The 18,324-nt window shown below is 40.2% G+C and overlaps 1 protein-coding gene across 1 annotated transcript; it reads right to left on the bottom strand.

Moving 5' to 3' along the window:
- Positions 1–6,777: 6,777 nt before the first annotated feature.
- On the bottom strand, positions 6,778–14,963 carry LOC133996164 (trafficking kinesin-binding protein 1-like). The gene is made up of 16 exons (XM_062435734.1): positions 14,898–14,963; positions 14,421–14,537; positions 14,056–14,156; positions 13,720–13,825; positions 13,549–13,627; positions 13,331–13,461; positions 13,163–13,237; positions 12,910–13,047; positions 12,750–12,826; positions 11,888–12,136; positions 11,480–11,754; positions 9,507–9,625; positions 8,769–8,976; positions 8,536–8,641; positions 7,681–7,806; positions 6,778–7,372 (listed from the first exon to the last, which is right to left on the bottom strand). Exons 1-16 carry the CDS (start codon positions 14,946–14,948, stop codon positions 6,778–6,780), a joined length of 2,553 nt encoding a protein of 850 aa, XP_062291718.1. The 5' UTR covers positions 14,949–14,963.
- Between the last annotated feature and the right edge of the window lie 3,361 nt (positions 14,964–18,324).

Raw genomic sequence — 18,324 nt, 5'->3', positions numbered from 1 at the left:
CGATCTCATGCATATTTATTGTAGTATTATTGTAATAAGAATACATCGCAAAACAGAATTAGGATGACAACAAGTGCTGAAACTCATCATACATGGATAAGCAAACACAGTTGCGCTAAGAGTAATTTTGGTAATAGAAGGCAAAGATCTCCTGAAAAAAAGAAGATATAAAATAATCCGTTAACACTTGACTAAATATTTGATTATGTTCCACCTTTGTTCCATATTTGATCGGGGATAATGTAACACATCCCAAAATTAGTGTCATCTTCTTTTTCTGTTTGGATTCATGTTTTCTTTTTACTTTATTTACTCCACAAAATCCACCAGAATTCTAAATGCAAATGAGGGAGAAGGATTTGACAAACTGGCTGCTGACATTGTGAGCACAGTCTTTACATGCAAGAGACCGAGTGAAACTCAGTACAAAATTCTTCATAGATTACATCTATCCCCCTCGATTTGGAATGAGACGGATCACTTCCTCTTTGTGCAATAGGTCTCACGGAACAAAGGACATATTTTATATTTCAAAATGTTGGAAGTGTGCAGCCAAAACTCAAATTAACAAAGCTCCTGGGGTCTCTTTGATAAGTCTTCCCTTAAAAAATTGTCACTTCCATCTCTGAAATTTAAATTGCTGTATAGATTTTTGTTTTAAGCAGTTTTGTTTGAAATGTGTTCCACTGTTGCCTTGTGGTACATATAAATCTTTAAGATGTTATATAAAAGGATTGGGCTACACATAAAGGCACATTATGGACTTTTCCCCTCCAGATAACCTAAATATATACTTAAAGGTAGTATCTGTATTAAAAGATAAACCTAAATACTGATCTAACTCATTTTGTCAATTGCAGCATAGCTGAAGATGGATGAGCTTAAAGACTCATTGAAGTGAAAGACGTGGTTTATTTCTGTTGTATTTTTTGCTTTTAAACTAACATGTCTGAAAAAATAGGGAAATATATGTCAATGTCAAATATGTGCATTTTATGTCTCACCATGAAAGATGAAACCACAGTCTGCAGAGTGTCCCAGTGGACCTGTCACTCATGTGTTATTACTATCAAATTGATTTTCTGCATTTCTCTATTAAATGTTTAATGTTAAGAATTAAGTACGGAAATAAAAAGAAATCACTGTCACTGCTGGTGTGTCACATACAGTTGCATTGCATAATCCAGACAAACTCATGACAACATCACAGTCACACAAACACATTGAATCAACAATTTTTCTGCAGTGTCAAAGGTCAGTGTCTAACGTAAAAGGATGAAAGCAAAAATCTTACAGCAAAGAAAAAAGTGGCTGACCATGCATTATGGGTAATAATGCTGGTTTTACAGCATGATGAATGTAAAGGGGAAAAAACGTCTCATGCTGTGAGAAAGGGACAGCGAGCAGACGCAAAGGGGAGATGAAAGCCAGTGAATGCATCATTTAGGGTTTGGGCCAGAGAATGTTCAAGAATATCTTCAAAAGAACAGCAGGATGATTATGAGCTATAACTTCTGTGCTAAATATCGAAAGAGCTTGAAGCGTTTGGAGAAAAGGGATATTGATTAAATTATTAAAGCGGGCTGAAAATAAATCCTAATAATTGCTTTTGACTCTAGAGAGACAATAACAGCTTTTCGAGAGTACATGTTGGAGTTATGAAGACGTTTTTATGAGAAATTTTTGATTAAACTTCAATTGGCAAATTTTGAGCTCAGTGGATTCCTTTTATAATGATTATCTGAGAGAGTGAGCAGCAACTCCGACCACAACCGACAGTAACAAAAGGCTGGTACCTTCAACCTGCTGAAGGTATTAGCAAGGGAAAGAGGCTAAATCCACCACGGTGGTGAATTGTGATGAAGCAGCCAATTATGCTGCTCCTGGCCCCATGTGTTAAGTGAAAGATGTGTCTGTGAGAATGAGGGCTGGAGAGAGAGAGAGATCGATGAACAAAGCAGGCTCGGTGAATTATTCAGAGAAGTGGTTTTGGATGCCTTAGGGGGAAAAGAGAGGCTTTGCCGTTTGTTTATATGTGTTTGTGTGTGTGTGTGTGCCACTGGCTTGGACTGAGGTCGCACTTGAATCAGGAATATATTGATACTTGAGATGTGAGAGGGTTGTAGGAATGGACTCAAACTTTCTGCTTAAAGAGTCGAGGCCAAAAGACTTCAGAGTTAAAGGCTCTGGAAAGGTTTAATGGTTTCAGTGGGACTTTCTGTACTGTGTGTATGCACCATCAGGTGTGTGTGTGTGTGTGTGTATGTGTGTGTGTGTGTTTGGACCTCTGCTCGAAGTGGAGGCAAAGAGGGCAAAGAAGGCCAAAAGGCAAAGACATATATACAGCTACTTGCGTGGTGAGATTCTAGCTCTCATACATGCATAAGTGCTCTGGTTTTGTGTGCTAATGGGTGAAGCCACACACTTATGAAAGGAACATGAGTGTGCTCCAAGTGTGTGTCTGTAAGGAAGATCCAACAACCATTTCAAGCAGATGGTCCTGATCCATCTATGAAACTGGCCGCACATACTGCCTTTCATTCTCTGTCCTGTCCGTCTCCAAAATTGCCTTTCTTTCACTTCAAATGAGCTTTAGAGAACTCAAAGATGTGAACCATCATATCTTTAATGCTACGGACTGTACTCCATCCAAATAGAAACCTTGATCAAAAGCTCAAATGCAACACATTTTAAACCCCAACCAACCTGGCTCAGTTGTAACATAATGTATCTAAAATGTGAAATACATAACTACATGTAACAGATAAATGGTTGAAATGTCACTCCAAGTGGTAGACAAATTTAACTAAACCTACAGAAAGAAGACTATAAGAGTCTACAGTCATGTTAATGGTTCACTGAAGCTGCTAACTTCACATCATTATGCTCACAATGACAAGGCTAAGGGAACATTTACATTTACTAACATTTACTCAAGTACAGCTGAGGTTGATGGGTATAATTTTGCGATTGGTCATTAATGAAAGTATTGGACATATCAAAATTATGACCAGATGGTTGGAGCTAGATGAAAAAAAGTAGGGATCTGTAAAGTTAGACTTTATTGTCATTATACAATGTATAACGAAATTTTCGAAGGCATCTCTGCAATACATTTGGTTAAATAAGAAAGAATAAAAGAATAAATATTATATAAAAGAATGAAGAATAAATAAATAGTCACGGAGCGTCGATACAGGCGCATAGCAGCAGAATAGCAGCATAAAAATTGAAAGTGCAATTTGTAGCATATAATAAAACATACACAAAATAATTTGTGCATATAATACATGAGTCTGAGTTACTGTGATGGGTGGGAGGGGTAGGGGTTGTAAGGCCACAGCTCAGGAAAAGAAGCTGTTCCTCAGTGTAATTGTGTGGGATTTTATTGCTCTGAACCTTTTACCAGACGGCAACGGCTCAAACTGTTTGTGTCCAGGGTGAGTGGAGTCTGTGGCAGATGGACCTCCTGCACCTGGACCTCAGCTATTCATTAACAGTATAGCTATACCAAACTTCATTGAGGGTTCATCCAATTGCTGTAGAGACATTTTACTCAAGACTACAAATGTGAACCTCAAGGGATCAAGAACGTAATTGAGATTCAGCATCTGTGAACCATGAATGCCTGTACAAAATGTTGTGTACACACGGCTCAGCAGCCAGTCCTTAGCTCTGCCCGGCTCCAACTTGGATACACTGATGTCCATAAGCAGCCCAGACTACCCATGTAGCTCTGGGGACTTATTGGGCATGTCCAACCATGGCTGGATAACTCTAGTTCCTCTTTATTTCATCTTGTAGCAGATGTCAAACTATTTCACTGAATCAGTGAAAATGTTGACATGCTGGTGGTGCTAAAGTTAAAGTTAGTGGATTACCAAAGTCATGAGGAGTCATCCAAAATTACAAGGCAATTAGTTTGATAACTTTCATGATATTTTATCCATTCCAGGATCACTATATCTTATAAAAATAAACAATATCCCATTTTATTTAATATATTTGTAGATTATTAAAACTATTAAATAATATCCAGTTCAATATCAAATTTAACACATTTAGAACATTATGGGCAGTGTTGATGAACGGAAATAATTGTGTTTACCTTGTGATAAACAATATTATCCAAATGCAATTGTAATGCAACCAATATCTAGAATGAAAGTTGTCAGTGACATTTGAAACACAGTTAGATTTCATTTCTTCTAATTAGACTCATTGGTTGCCATTGTGACATTTTTTGGTTATTGCTCACCTCTCGTTCACCCCATGGCTAAGATAAGTTTAATAAGCTGCTTTCATTACATCCCTCATAGCACAAGAGATAATGGATAATGGATAGTAATGGATTATTACTGTGCCAATGTGGAATGTACCTCACATACTGACTATTGTCTGATTCGTGAGCACCATCTGCTGGAGGAGGATAAATTATGATTTGTTTGGAGCTCTTTTCATCATTGCCCCAGTCTTGAGTGAGTCATGTTTTCCTGTAGAGGGAGAAAAATAAATTTTTTATGATACCACACAGATGGTACAATTACCAATTGATTATTTGATGGCTGATTTTTTATTTGGAAAAAACCCTGATTACATGCTCACTCCAATACTTACAGTGATCTGTGGTTCTTGGTTATGAACTACACATGGTTAATCCTTTATAAGCATGTCATTACTGGCATTTCTGTGACAATGAACAGTATATACAGTGAGCACATGAGATGACATACTTTTTCATGAAAAATACTTTAAATCCAGATAAGATATCTTCAAAATAAATAAGTGCAACAATCGACAGCTCCATCACACCCTAAATCCAACACATGAAAGACATAAATCAATGGTTGAGGCACTATATTGCTTCATTTCACAGAAGAAACCAGAAGGAAAGTGTCCAAAAGCTTCCGAGCACAACGGCTGATTAGCCACAATCACTCCCCTCATACCTCTCTCCATCCTCTTTGTGAGCTGTGGCTTCAGTGTATTGATCTATCCCTCTCAGTGGGATCATCATCAACATCCCTGTATAATGGCCAATTAGGAAATGAAACCAAACCATCTTTAATACGGACATGAAATCTATTCAATGATTTGTTGAAAGGGACTTGTCAGATGTCATCACTTTAGGAGGGATTTATGATGGGGTAAGAGGGGAGAGAGTGAAAGTAGGGAGGACATATAGTTATATCACATATTTGGTGTACAATAAATGTTTAATCGTTTATAAAAAAGTGGATCTTAATCCAATAACAGAGATGAAAAGAAGGCATGGTTTAGCGCTACAGTGATACAAATAGCCAACTTGTGTGATGGCAGATTTGAGAGAGTGCACCTGTCTGGATGTGTGTGGGATTCAAGTGGATGTGTTTCAAAAAGGCAAGAGTGGGAGTACTACATCTAGCCAGCAGAGTCAGTCTCCAAAGCAGGGATCTGAGCGGACAGCAGTGTGAGATATTTGCAGCTTTCATTACATCGTTTTTGGATTTTTACCAGACAGAGATCTCAATAGTTCCCTTTTAAGATACTGTAGCCTACTTTTCAAAATGTCAGTTCACCCAAATTACATAAAATAGTTTCTTTGTGCACAGATTTTGAGATTTCTGTCTGTGATCCCAATACATTGAAGATAATTTAGTTCCAATGCTGCAATTGAACTATATTTTAAAAGTCAACAGCAATGTGTTTTCTTAGAACCAATATTCATCCACAGAACAAAGTTTTTATTTCATTTAAAGAAATAGTCTGAAAATATGGAAAATACACTTTTCTTTTTGTTCTATTTTAGAGATAGATGAGAAGATTGATACCACTCTCATATCAATGCATTACACATGGAGCTAGAGCCAAAAGGGGATTAGCCTAGTTTAGCATAAGGCTAGATTCAGAGGTAAACAGCGAGCCTGCCTCTATAAGTTAAAAATCCACCTACCAGCACATCTAAAGCTCACCCATTATCATGCTGTATCACATTGAATCTTTACACAAACAGAAATTTAAAAAATAACTACTGTATTTCTGGTTTTAGGGGGAGTTATGGGCTGTGGCTATTTCTTGGAGAACAAGGACCTGCCCAGTGACTCCCTAGAGTCTAGTTGTCACCGTGAGGTTAACAGATGCCAAATTGCACTTTTTACATTTCTGTTTGAATATAGATTAAACCAAAGGGATACAATATGTTCATGTGAGTGTAAGAGTTGATTGTGTGTGAACTGTAGACAGAGCCAGCTTGCTGATTCCAGTGAAGCTAACTGCCTCCCAGCAAAAGCTCTGTACTACAGACATGAGATTAATATCCATCTTCTCAATTTGGAAATAAAGTGCATTAGCATATTTCCCAAAATGTCAAACTTTAATTGGTAGAAAGAATTGAAAACAGTTTATGGCATGGTCTGTAGAGTATCCAAAGTAAATGGGACTTTATATCTTTAAAGGCAAGTTAACCCTAACCGTTTAAAGACAACTATCTCTCAGCATGGCTACATAGCATTAATGGTCAGTTGCAAAATGTGTTTATGTGTATTTTGGGTGAACTGATCCCTTTAAGTTATTTTGCTTATAATTCAAGCATGAGTCGCCACTTAAAAGCACTGGAGAGTGGATTGTGTCAGTGTGGACCCACAGTAGTAATTAGAAACTGTTCAGTAGTGCCGTATTGGTGTTGTACAGTATGAACAGTGTCAGTCAGTGTTTGGGCTCCAGGTGACTGTTCAACAGCCAGTCCTTGGCCCTGCCTGGCTCCTACGTGGATACCCTGATGGAGAGAAGCAGTCCAGACTACTCTGGGGGCCCTGGGGCCTTCATAGCCATGCTGGCTCCAACCATGGCTGGATAACTGCGGTTCCTTCTTATTCCATCAGGCGCAAAAGGAGAGCCGGATCTGCGCAGCCCCCCAAGAGGCCCTAGAATGGGGCCTGGACTCATTGCTCTTCCACCCTGTGCTCCAGCCACACCCAGCCGCTTCACCTTGTCCAGCAGGTTGAGGTTGTGAACGGTCACGCTAACGTCCGTCTGGCTTTCGCAGTCCCTCCCTCTCTGCCTGCCCCTCATTCCCCCCGTCACCTCTTTCAGAATGGAACGGGCCGGTTTGGAAGCCAAGAAGTTGTCATAGGAGGGGCTCTTGAAGTCGAAGCCGAGGGAGGTTGGCACTGCTGAAGCTCCCCGTCCAGTGGGGGAGTTCGGAGGAGTAGAGGGGCGCAGGGGGTCAGGGTTGGAAACTCTGTGAGGAGTGATGGACGTGCTGAATAAAACTCCTTCGCTGCTCTTTCCATGCTCCAGGCCCTGACTCTGGTGATACATTGCTGCTGAGATGCCTCTCTCCTGGAGAAGGCGCACTAAGCCCAGGGATGTGCTGGTGGTGCGTGTTGCATCTCTGCAGAAACATAGGGAACAAATGAGAGTCAAAAACATACAGACTGATCTCTGTAAAATAATATTCCTCTAATGAATCTTGAGTCTAAAAACCTTGATCCTAGTTGTGCAATCTGCTTTCTTTTGACATGTTTTAAATTATCAGCACCTTTCTGTAAACCACCTCTGAAAAATGTCAGACTTTATAGAAGACAGTCAACGTATTTGTCTCAACTGCTGCAAAGGTTTTTTCCACAGCAGCAAGAAGAAGACATATATTTAGATATTAGCAGAAGATTAAGTTGTTTTCTGGTGTGTTTGGAGTCTTGCCTGAGGTTAGTTGAGGATTCGGAGGGCCTGAGACTGAGCCTGCGGGGCGTGCAGGGTGTAGCAGCAGGAGTACCCAGCAGAGTGCTGGTCATCACACAGGAAGACGACGCCGGCATTGGGTTTAGACTTGAAAGAAAGCGAACAAAAAGCAAGAATAAAAAGTCTTTGAAACATTGAAAAAATGATACTTCTTGCTTAGTTCAACAGCTTTAATTGCTTTTTCACAATATTTCATTGTAATATTGCAAAACTGGGATGTGTTGTGCACAGGGGACACTGTTTCTTCGAACCATAAGCACATGCATGTATTATTTAGCACCCTCTCAGTGTCTGGCAGACAATATTGACTAAATGTTGTTTCTTGGACACCATCCCACCTCAACAACTGCTGTTTTGGTCTTAATCGTCCTCTGAGATTTAGTCAAATGAGCATTCAGCACACTGCAGGCTTCTCAAAGCGAAACAAATCTGAACAACATAAACATTTTAAGCTGCAGCATATGTTTAGATTGTATTTATGCTTATATGTTAATTTTAAGTGTCATTATAATCTATTGAAATGTAATAAAAGATGTTTTTTTTAAAAGCGTGGACCATTCAAAAGTGAAGAAAATGTTAATTCTTAGGGAAAACAGAGGACAGGTCTCATAAAACATCATTGTGTCATCAGTAGTTTCATAATAAGTCACATTTAAATGGCTGTTCTTAGCAGAGGAGGAATAACTTTGGAATAGTTTATTAAGATATAATTGAGGAAGATAAAAGAGAAAACTACAAGGAACTCAAGGGGACGGGCCACAAGTTGACTGTGATCATACATTTTTTAAGCAGCACCAGAAGCAGTATGTTGCTTACCTTGGTGTGACCCGCGTCAGCTCATCAGTTGGGTGGAGGATCCGACAGGTAGTGAAGGTGTAAGTAGAGCTGGTGTGAGCCATGCATTTACCTGGGTAGTATGCAGCTGCAAACACACAAAAAAAGATTAATTTATTAAAGAAGCCATGATACGCTGTAGGTGTTTCATACATGTTCAACAGTGTGGAGGTTTAAATATACTATGTGTGTAGGCATGTACAGTACGTCCTCACCCAAAGCATCAGTGTTACTAAGATGTGGCGATGGAGATGGAGAGGGAGGAGAAGGTGGAGCGAGGCTGGGCACCGGCTGCCCGGGGTTGGCGCTGCCCATGCTGGAGGTGGAGGGCACAGCTGGGGAGGCAGAGGCCGAGGAAGTGGGCAGGTTCTGGAAGTACTGCTCCCCTGGTTCATCTTCTTCAAAGCCACCCCATGGATACACCTGCAGACAACGCAGCAGAGAGATGATTCCACAGAATTATACATGCACACTATACATGTACAGCAAGTGTTACTAGTGTCACACTGAAATTACTGTAAGTAATATACACATTTATAAACAGTAGGTTAAGGGTTATATTGCAAGAAATAAGTCAAATCATACAAATGCCTCTAAATATCAATTGTACAGATTTCCTGAATCTTCTATTCAGTATGTAATTTATTCATTATTGTCTTCTACAACTGAACTAGATGAAATGTGAAATAGGAGACAAGTTTATGGAAGATGGACTGTTAATTTGATATTGATGAAAAAGGGCATCCTGAAGCACTGTACTGTACAACACTGCAGCCTGGTTACATTAACCATACTCATACGTGGGATTTTATTCCCCCTACTATAAAAAAGGACAGTGAATTCCAAGTTTAGGAGTGCTATAAAAAGTTATATAATTACTAGATTTGTATGAGGATGACCATGTTGTGGTTATTGATAGGAAATCCGACACACAAACACATAGACACACAGACCTGCTCCAGCTCCAGTTCCAGTGGTCTGTAGCCCTTTGACACAACTCCAGGCCTGGGGTCGAGGATCACACCGAGGTGAGGCTGCGCTAACTGCTGCCAGTGGTGCAGGGTGGCAGAGCCTGGTGGGAAAAAATGAATGAAACTGCTGTATACGTGTGACTACCGTTTCATTACGTTCAAACACACAAATATGCTGAAGTCAAAATTGATATTTTCAAATGTTGCAAGTACATTTATCACCAGACACTCCAGAAATAGCTTATTAGTAGTTGTTATTGACTTTTTAAAAAACATTTTCTTTTTGTTAATGGGAATGAATTGTGTCATTCGCCAACCATGATAATGTGTATAAACTGGTCTTTGACAGCAGTATAGAGACAAACTCTCAACTGTAACTAATTGTAATAACATAACCAGCATATGAGAATATATAAGATAATAAATAAGATGGCAGATATTAAACATTAACAATGGCTCTTTTATATTAAGGGGCCACAGTAAGCCATGAGAGTTTGACAGTGAGCCAACATGAACAATACAATAACCCTGAAGGTGAAGCAGCTAATTGAAAATCGTCCATCATTACAGTCATTTTATTATTGACAGCTGTGCTTTCCAAGATAGCTTTGGTGAAAAAAGACTTAATATGGGACAAATGTATAAAGTAACAAATCATACTATGACTTTAATGCTATTAAGAGTGTGTAGCTAGTGTGTAGTGTCTATTTAAAGAGCAGAATGAGAAGAAATGGAAAGAGCAGAGATACTGGACAGCAACATAAAAAACAGTAAAAGAAGAAAATATAAAATGTAAATGAAATGAGATGGAGAAGAAATTAGAATGAGAGAAGTTTTTTTTATTGGTCAGCCACATTGAATTTAAATATATGGAAAGCAAGAAGTGATAGAATGAACACAGAAAACTACAAAAAAAACAAAAAAAAAAACAGAAGAGGAAAGCCAAATATAAACAAAGAAATAAATGAAGACAGAATAATACAGATGAGAAGGTGGAAATACAAATAAGCAAAAAGGAAATGTGTGTATGAAAACAGAAACAAAAGGAGGGTGTATATACATGTATCATGGAGCTGTTTGGTAAAATAACTTTCAGTTACAAATTACTACCAGCAGAGAGCAGCACAGGCAAACAACATCAACCCTTCAGGTGAAATCAATGCTGAATCATAAAGGAGATAATAATACTCTGCTGGGACTCTCTCTGGGTTCAAACTTGAAGCGTGTTACACTTGTTACTCTGATGTGACATCATTAAAGGTGAAGATCTGTTACATCACTTAACCCCTATGTATAGCTGTCATATGTAAATCCTAATTTTAAATCTGTTTTCCCTCATCCCAGAAGGAGGTCAGAATTATTTTAATGACACTGATGAAGTCCACCAGCTGAAACGTGTTGGTCTAGCAATAAAGTTAGACAAGTGTTGCTGGAGTTTTGACCCCTTAAGACTTTTCCCCCTCCTCTGTGCACCTTGAAAGTAAGTGAAGTTATGCCAGAAACCTCAGCTCTGCTTCTACAGGATTATTTAAATATCAAGAAAATTATTTGCAAATGATTTGGATGCATGGCACAAACAGACCGCCCCTACAACCAGCCTCTGGGCTGTGTGTCTCTGTAATACGAGTGTGGAGATGCAAAGCTGCCCGACTTGTGATGGTGCATGAGAGACCAGAAAGAGTTGAAGAGCATGAGCGACAGAGGTCTGTCATCTCTCTCTTCTGCGCCCTTCATCTTCTTGCTCCCGGCGCGATCTCTGGCCCACCTCCTTCCTCTTTCCCTCTCTATCCCTGCTCTAGTCTTCCTCGCCCAGCCGCATCCCGTATCTCTTTCCATCTCGAGTGTCCTCCCTTTCCTGCTCTCCCTCCCTTTTTTTGTCCCGACCCCTCGGTGTTGATTGCCTTCCCGCTTCCTCCCCGCCTTGCAGCTTATCCCACGCTCCCGTTCACCCTCACCTTCGAGCGGTTTGACGATCTGGAGTTTGTCAGGGAGGTAGGGCCCTCGCGAGGCCCACAGATGGAGGTTCCCGAGGGACATGATGCTTTCTGAGGGGGTCAACGCACTCTCCTGGCTCAGGGCATCGTGTATACCTCCATGTCCTCCTCGCCTCCTCTCCTCCTCAAAGAAGCGCCTCTCACTCAGGTTGTTTTGTCGACGCAGAGACAGGCGTCGCAGGGCCAGTCGCAGGTCCTCAGCCCCACTCACCTTCTTCTCTCTACCCTCTGTGCTGCTGCCAGAGCAGAAACGAAACAAAAAATATATGAATTTTGAAAATTTTTTGTCAAGCTCAACCTGAGAAATACTACTCTATTACAAAATGCACTCTAATTGACTATAACTCTGTCAAGCCCTCTCCTTCTCACCTATCTTGATTGGATACTGTCTCCATCAGGATGCTCTGCGTCCGGTTGTCAAGGGCAATACTATCTGCGCTGATGTCACCTCCATATATGCTGGAGCGAGGTGTGGAGAAGCCGCTGGACTGTGGCGATGTGCGAGCTGACAGAGATTGGTTGGAGCCCGGGATGTTGGCGCTGGTTGGAGTCAGTGAACGCTGGCGGACTGTCTGATTGACGTTCTTCACTGTTTCGAAAACACGCTTACGATGGATTCTGCACGGAATCAAACACAAGGGTTTTAATTTAGTTTCATGTCATTAAAATATCATTATACAGAAGGTCTACTGTATGTGGTGTGTAACTTATTGTTACTTCTATCTATGCAAAATCTATGCAATTTTTGGAGGTTAAAATTACACATATTTAAACCTTTTTTGCATTTTTGGTTAGTTAATTAGCCTAGCTGATTTCCACATCTAAACTAACCATAAATGCTTTATTTGGCCAATGAAGTTAGCAAACTTGCACTACTTCCAGTTCATTTCTTGATTCTTAAATGGCAAATGTTGACTAGCTTACTGCTTTTGTCTCATTCTTTCTTGCCCAATGATGTTATATATAGTTGCCAATGAACCTTCACTTTCTGTTTTGTTTTTGTCTTTATTTTAGCAGTAGACAGACAGGAAACATGGGAGAGAGAGGGGGGTGTGACATGCAGTAAAGGACCTCCGACCGGGATCCGAACTGGGGTCGGCTGCGTATGGCATGCGCTCTAATCACTCGACCACCTGCGCGCCAATGAACCTTTACTTTTTGAACTTCAAATAAGACTGTTCACTACACAGTCCTTGTTTTTTTAGTGTAATATGAAGCACTTGATCCATACTTCTGTTCCTCGCACTCTGGATCGTCCAGACTCAACTCCTTCCTCATTGTTCCCTCGATCTCAGCCGCCAGAGAATCCTGCAACACACAAACTGGTGAAGGAATGGAATATTATCATGTTATACACACATGCTCTCCCAAATACGCACACGCTCCCTCACCATCGGGTAAAGTCCGAGCGGATGGTAGCGTCGGGGGGTCCCTGCTGGGTAGTTCCTGTTCCTCAGGTTCTTCAGCTCCTCCTGGGCTTCATGCAGCATCTCGATGCACTCCAAGTACTTCTCCTCCAACTCCTGGAGCTGTTGCATTACAGACATTAAACTTAACATTTAAAATCAAAGTCTAACAGTCTGGTGTCATGGCAACACTCAGAGAAAACCAGTGCTCACAGTGAATAAATGAGTCTATACTTACCTCTGCTGTAAGCTGCCTCTGGGCATCTTTAGCTGCTATCAGGTGCTGAGAGAGCTCCTCATTTTCCACTGCATACTGAACACACATGGTTTGAGTGAGCAAAATAACAGTGCATTGCAACACTTATATATGAGGCTAAACATGATAATGTGAGTAACATGAACTCACAGATTTGGCTTTCTTTTGCAGATCGACTATCTGAGAGAGGAGGTGTGTGATTTCCTCTTGCTGCCGGGACGCATCCTCAGTTTTACGAGCCAGTTCCTCCGCTATGGTAGAGATCTGGAGACTGGACAGCCCTGAAAGCAAAAGAGAAGGATGAGTTTAGTTTAGTCGGCACTTCAGTAGAAAACAGAAGGAGAAACTGAGAGTGAAACAAAACTTACTGAGTTCCTTCACACAGTCATTAACAAGCTGTTGCTCCTTTTCTTCATACGTTTCCGTCTCTGACTTTAGATGGTTGGCCTGCACGTAAACACTCATGATTAAACACCACACTCTCAGCATTTTCAGTCTCCTAAATTCTGTGTGTGTGTCTGTAGTGTGTGTGGGAATACCTCTGATCGAAGCGACAGGTTCTCTTCCTCCAGCTCTTTGAGTTTCTTCTGGAGTGTGTCGCTCACAAAGCCTCCTGAAGCTGTTTCCATTTTACTCTTCTTGCCCCTTTAAACAGATAAACAGAACAAGCCTGAAACTCACAGCCAGACAGTTTAATGTCACTCTATTATTCTTTGCAGGGTTCTAGTTAAGATGCTAAACTGCTGTGTTATTGCTCACTTTTGCTCATGCTATAGTATTTTGCATCCCCAAAATGTATGAATGGTTAACAATTACATCAACTACTTATTGATTGGAGGAATTATATAAATAAATAAATAAAGAGAGATGCTAACGTGGGGGAGCTGCTGGACTCCTCCTCGCTCTCCTCAGCTGCATTGGTGTAAAACTGCAGAAGCTCATCCTTCAGGTTCAGCTCATGGTGCAATTGGGCCACCTGTAAGAGGAGAGCTAAAGTTAACTACTCATAGTAAATGGGTGTACTCTACAAACATTGATCTTAAATCATATCTCATTCCATGTCTTGAAATCAAATCAAAAATAGCAGTGTGTGAAGTCACCACACACTTACCCAAAAAGTGCCAAATACGGAAAAATAACTCGTTAATAATATAAACCCTAACAAGATCATCATCAACAACAGTTTTATGAGTCAGTGGTTGGTTAATCTATGTGTGTGTGTGTGTGTGTGTGTGCAGACCTCCTCTGTGATTTGTGCTACTTGTTCCTCCAGATAGTCATTCTGCTCAGTCAGGGTTTGGTTCTTCTTAAGGAGTGACTGGCCAATCCTTGCAGCCAGCTCCAGATCTCTCTCTTTCTATAGGAAGAGAAGAGAAGAGTGGTTGAGCGGTGAAGTACAGCTGTGATTGAACATCGATGAGCTTAATCTATTATTGTTGGTGTTTTATTGAGGGTGGAGGTTCAATAATTGTTGGTTAGTTTAGAGACTGAACTCACTCGATATTTTTAGTGTTTTGCTGTAATGCTTTATTTAATTTACAGTATCAGGATACCCAAAAAGCAACTCTTCCAATAACAGTCATGCCATAATCTAAAATCTTTTTTTGTAATAACAGCAAACCTACAGCTTCACTTTGTGATTTAGCCTGATTAAAAATCCTCTCTAGTGCAGCCTTGAATTAAACTGATAGAACAGACAAAAATAGATCCTCCTCACCTCCTCCAACAGACGTGTGACAGCATCGATGTCATTGTAGGTCTTCGTCATCTGGCCCACTCTGTCTGCACATAGCACTGAGGGAAATATCAAACGCACAAACACAGTGAGGAGAAGGAGGTGCAGAGAGAGAGACTGAGAAAGTTTTCCTGGAAATGTTCCAACTAGCTTGTCATTACCACGTATAATTGCACACAAGCACGCACACAATGGAACATGTACAATTGCGCACACACACACACACACACACACTATCATATTATGTAACAGAAGGTTCAGAAAGTCATCCAATCAAAGGTTGTGCAAGGTTTATGTATAGGATGCAACACTTCCATCACCAATGATACGATGTTAGTGCATGACAGAGCAGAGCTAAGTTAAAGGGGGGGGGGGTTGTTTTCCACAGTGCACACAGCAGTTGCCTGTGTTACCCTGGAGCGATTGCTCTCATTGACTTCAGTGCTCAAATCAATGATGTACTGTACAAGGTTATTGAATACATTATGTTAAACCTTTGTAATCCAGTTAGTATTACAACCAGCGTTTCAAGTTTGATGATTCAATTGTTTCATTCCGGCACCTTCCTGAAAACAAAGATTAGCAACAATGCTAAAAGTATTATTCAGTCTGTCTCACACAGGCGCAACAATGAACCATGGCAGAGTTTGTATGTGAGAGGGATGAAATGTGATAACAGAGCTTATTCAAAGTCAGAAAGCTTCAGGACATTCCTCTTAATGAGGATTTAGCTTGTTAGCATTAAGCTCTACTGTAAAACCTTTAATAAGAATAGAGTTCTAGTGTTCATCATAATATCCTGAGCCACAAGGTCACATCTTTGAATGTCTTGTTTTGTCTGACTAACACTCTAAATGAAATGCTATTTTGGTGTTGCTTGAAATCCTGCAGAAACAAATATCACTTTGTAATCTAATGCACTTATTAAACAAAGTGTAAAAGAAATATATCAAGCTACAGAAGTCAGCTTGCAGTTCAGTCTGCTGTGCACAAAAACTCTAATCAAAGCACTGGATAGAAACCAATACGACGATAAAACTAATCAAATATTTAATCACATTAAACATCTCCGATTTCTATATTCTAGGCAAGTGCTTTACCTTTCTTAGCATCATCCAACTTAGCATCATGAACTCACATTCATCTCCCATTAATCTCTCCATCCTGCTCTTCCTCTCCATCTCCTCTCTGAGCTCCACATTGACGGACAAGCAGAAAAGATAACCGGTCCAAACTCCGACCCATTCACTTCCTCTCTCTCTCACTCTGCTCAGCTAATGTATAACAGGCCCGGAGACTGAATTAACCTCCGCCCACATGCCCCTGTGAACGCGTGTGAGGGAGGCGGAGAGATGAGAGCTCTACATCAGCCGAGTTGAAACGGAAGTAGAAGCCGGAGAGAGAGGATGGCGAGAGCCAGTCCGAGAATGCGGGCCGCAGTGTGAACTCCAACATCTCTCTCCTATTCACCTTTCTTTCATTCTCTCACTTCCTCTCCTCTGCTCCATACCGGGCCACTGAACATGCATCTGCCTCCAGAAACAGTTGCCATGGTGATCCTCATCCACAAACAAACTGCTGACATATGTATGGGCACGCACGCACACGCATGCACACACACACACACACACACACACACACACAGACACACACACACACACACACACACACACACACACACACACACACACACACACACACACACAGGTAGAGGCTTATCTTTGTGGCTCAATAACAGAGCACAACACACTGGAAAACAATAGTCTGACATTTTTGTAACATTCTTCCGCTTGACTCTATAGATTACACACAACATAACACAATGCTTAAACTACAACTGTAAAATGATCAATACACTCAATAACAAAAATGACTTATACTACAGCAGGTAATATTTTTAAATAAAAACAAGAGTTGAAAAAATCAAATTCAATCAAATGTTTGGACACAAAAAAAAAATCTTAGTTTTCCAGTGAATTAAATGTGCTCAGAAGAAGTGTTGTAAAAAAAAATGTTTTAACACATGAAACAAGGTGAATGTAGTGCAGTAAACAAATCTATGACATTTTAAGCATATAAACTAAAGACACCGCATCTTAGCAATACTGTCTGTAAAATGATAAACCCTAAAACTAAACTAGTTCAGTACAATTTAGAGAATATACAGTGAAACCTCAACATATAGTATCAGTCAAACAACACATACAACTCTGAATCTACCTCCTATCACAGAAAAGATAAGTTGGTTGCAGAAATAACTGAAGAAAAAGTAATTTCATCATATGTTTATAGAATAAACTCACCCAAATGACACTTACATCTGAAAAAAATGCAGAAACTCCTCGACTATGAGCAGTATGTAGGTGGGCACCACCTTGAGGAGGCAGACTATGATCTCAGGCTCCAATCTCAGTTATATCAAATGTGCTACATTTACATAGTACTTTTCTAGTCTCTCTACCACTCAAAGCGCTTTACACTGTATGTCACATCCACCCATTCACACACACACACATTCATACACTGATGGCAGAGGCTGCCATGCAAGGGGCCAACCTACTCATCAGGACATTCACACACACACACACACACACACACACACACACACACACACACACACACACACACACACACACACACACACACACACACACACACACATACACACACAGTAAAGCCTTTGAGGAATTCCAGTACACCTCGACCTGCGGACTAGAAGTGCCAGGGATAAAACTGCCTTGAACTAGCTTGTAGTGAAATACAAAACAGGCACACCTATACTTGCTTAGGCGAACAGAAAAAAATCTTATTGAATTGATTCATCGATTATTCGTTTGGCCTGTAAAATCTTTGAAAATGGTGAAAAATGTTGAGTTTGATAGATTACTATTGCAGAAGACTAAATAAACCACAAAATAAATACATTTGTGCTGGAATCTGAGAGTTTTTTCTTGTAAAATGACTCAAATGATTGAATAACTGATTATAAAAATAGTTGGCTATTAATTTTCTGTTGATTAACTAATCGATTAATTCAAAAATCATTGCAGCTCTAATTGTATCAAATGTACTATTATGTGTCTAGAAAAAAACACTACTTATGTTAATGGATTTGGAGTCAGAACAGACTTTCACGTCACTTCACTTCAGTTAGGACTTAGATTAATTTAATTTAATTTTCTACATAAAACTGTCACAGAAGAATTCCCAGCACTATATAATAAACCAACAGCAAACATCAATATTAATGGCAGCGTTTCACAGTTGTTTATACTGAATATTGCTGCTGACAGGGCTGTCCTCTCATCCACTCATTGAGCCTCTGAGACAGTGTATCAGGCAGAGTGCTGATACAGTAAGAAGAGAGCAAAAATGATCTTATTTATTCATGAACTATTTACTAATTATG

This window comes from Scomber scombrus, chromosome 16, assembly GCF_963691925.1.
Source record: "Scomber scombrus chromosome 16, fScoSco1.1, whole genome shotgun sequence".
NCBI classification, from domain to species: Eukaryota; Metazoa; Chordata; class Actinopteri; order Scombriformes; family Scombridae; genus Scomber; species Scomber scombrus.
This window is presented reverse-complemented; position numbering and strand designations above follow the sequence as displayed.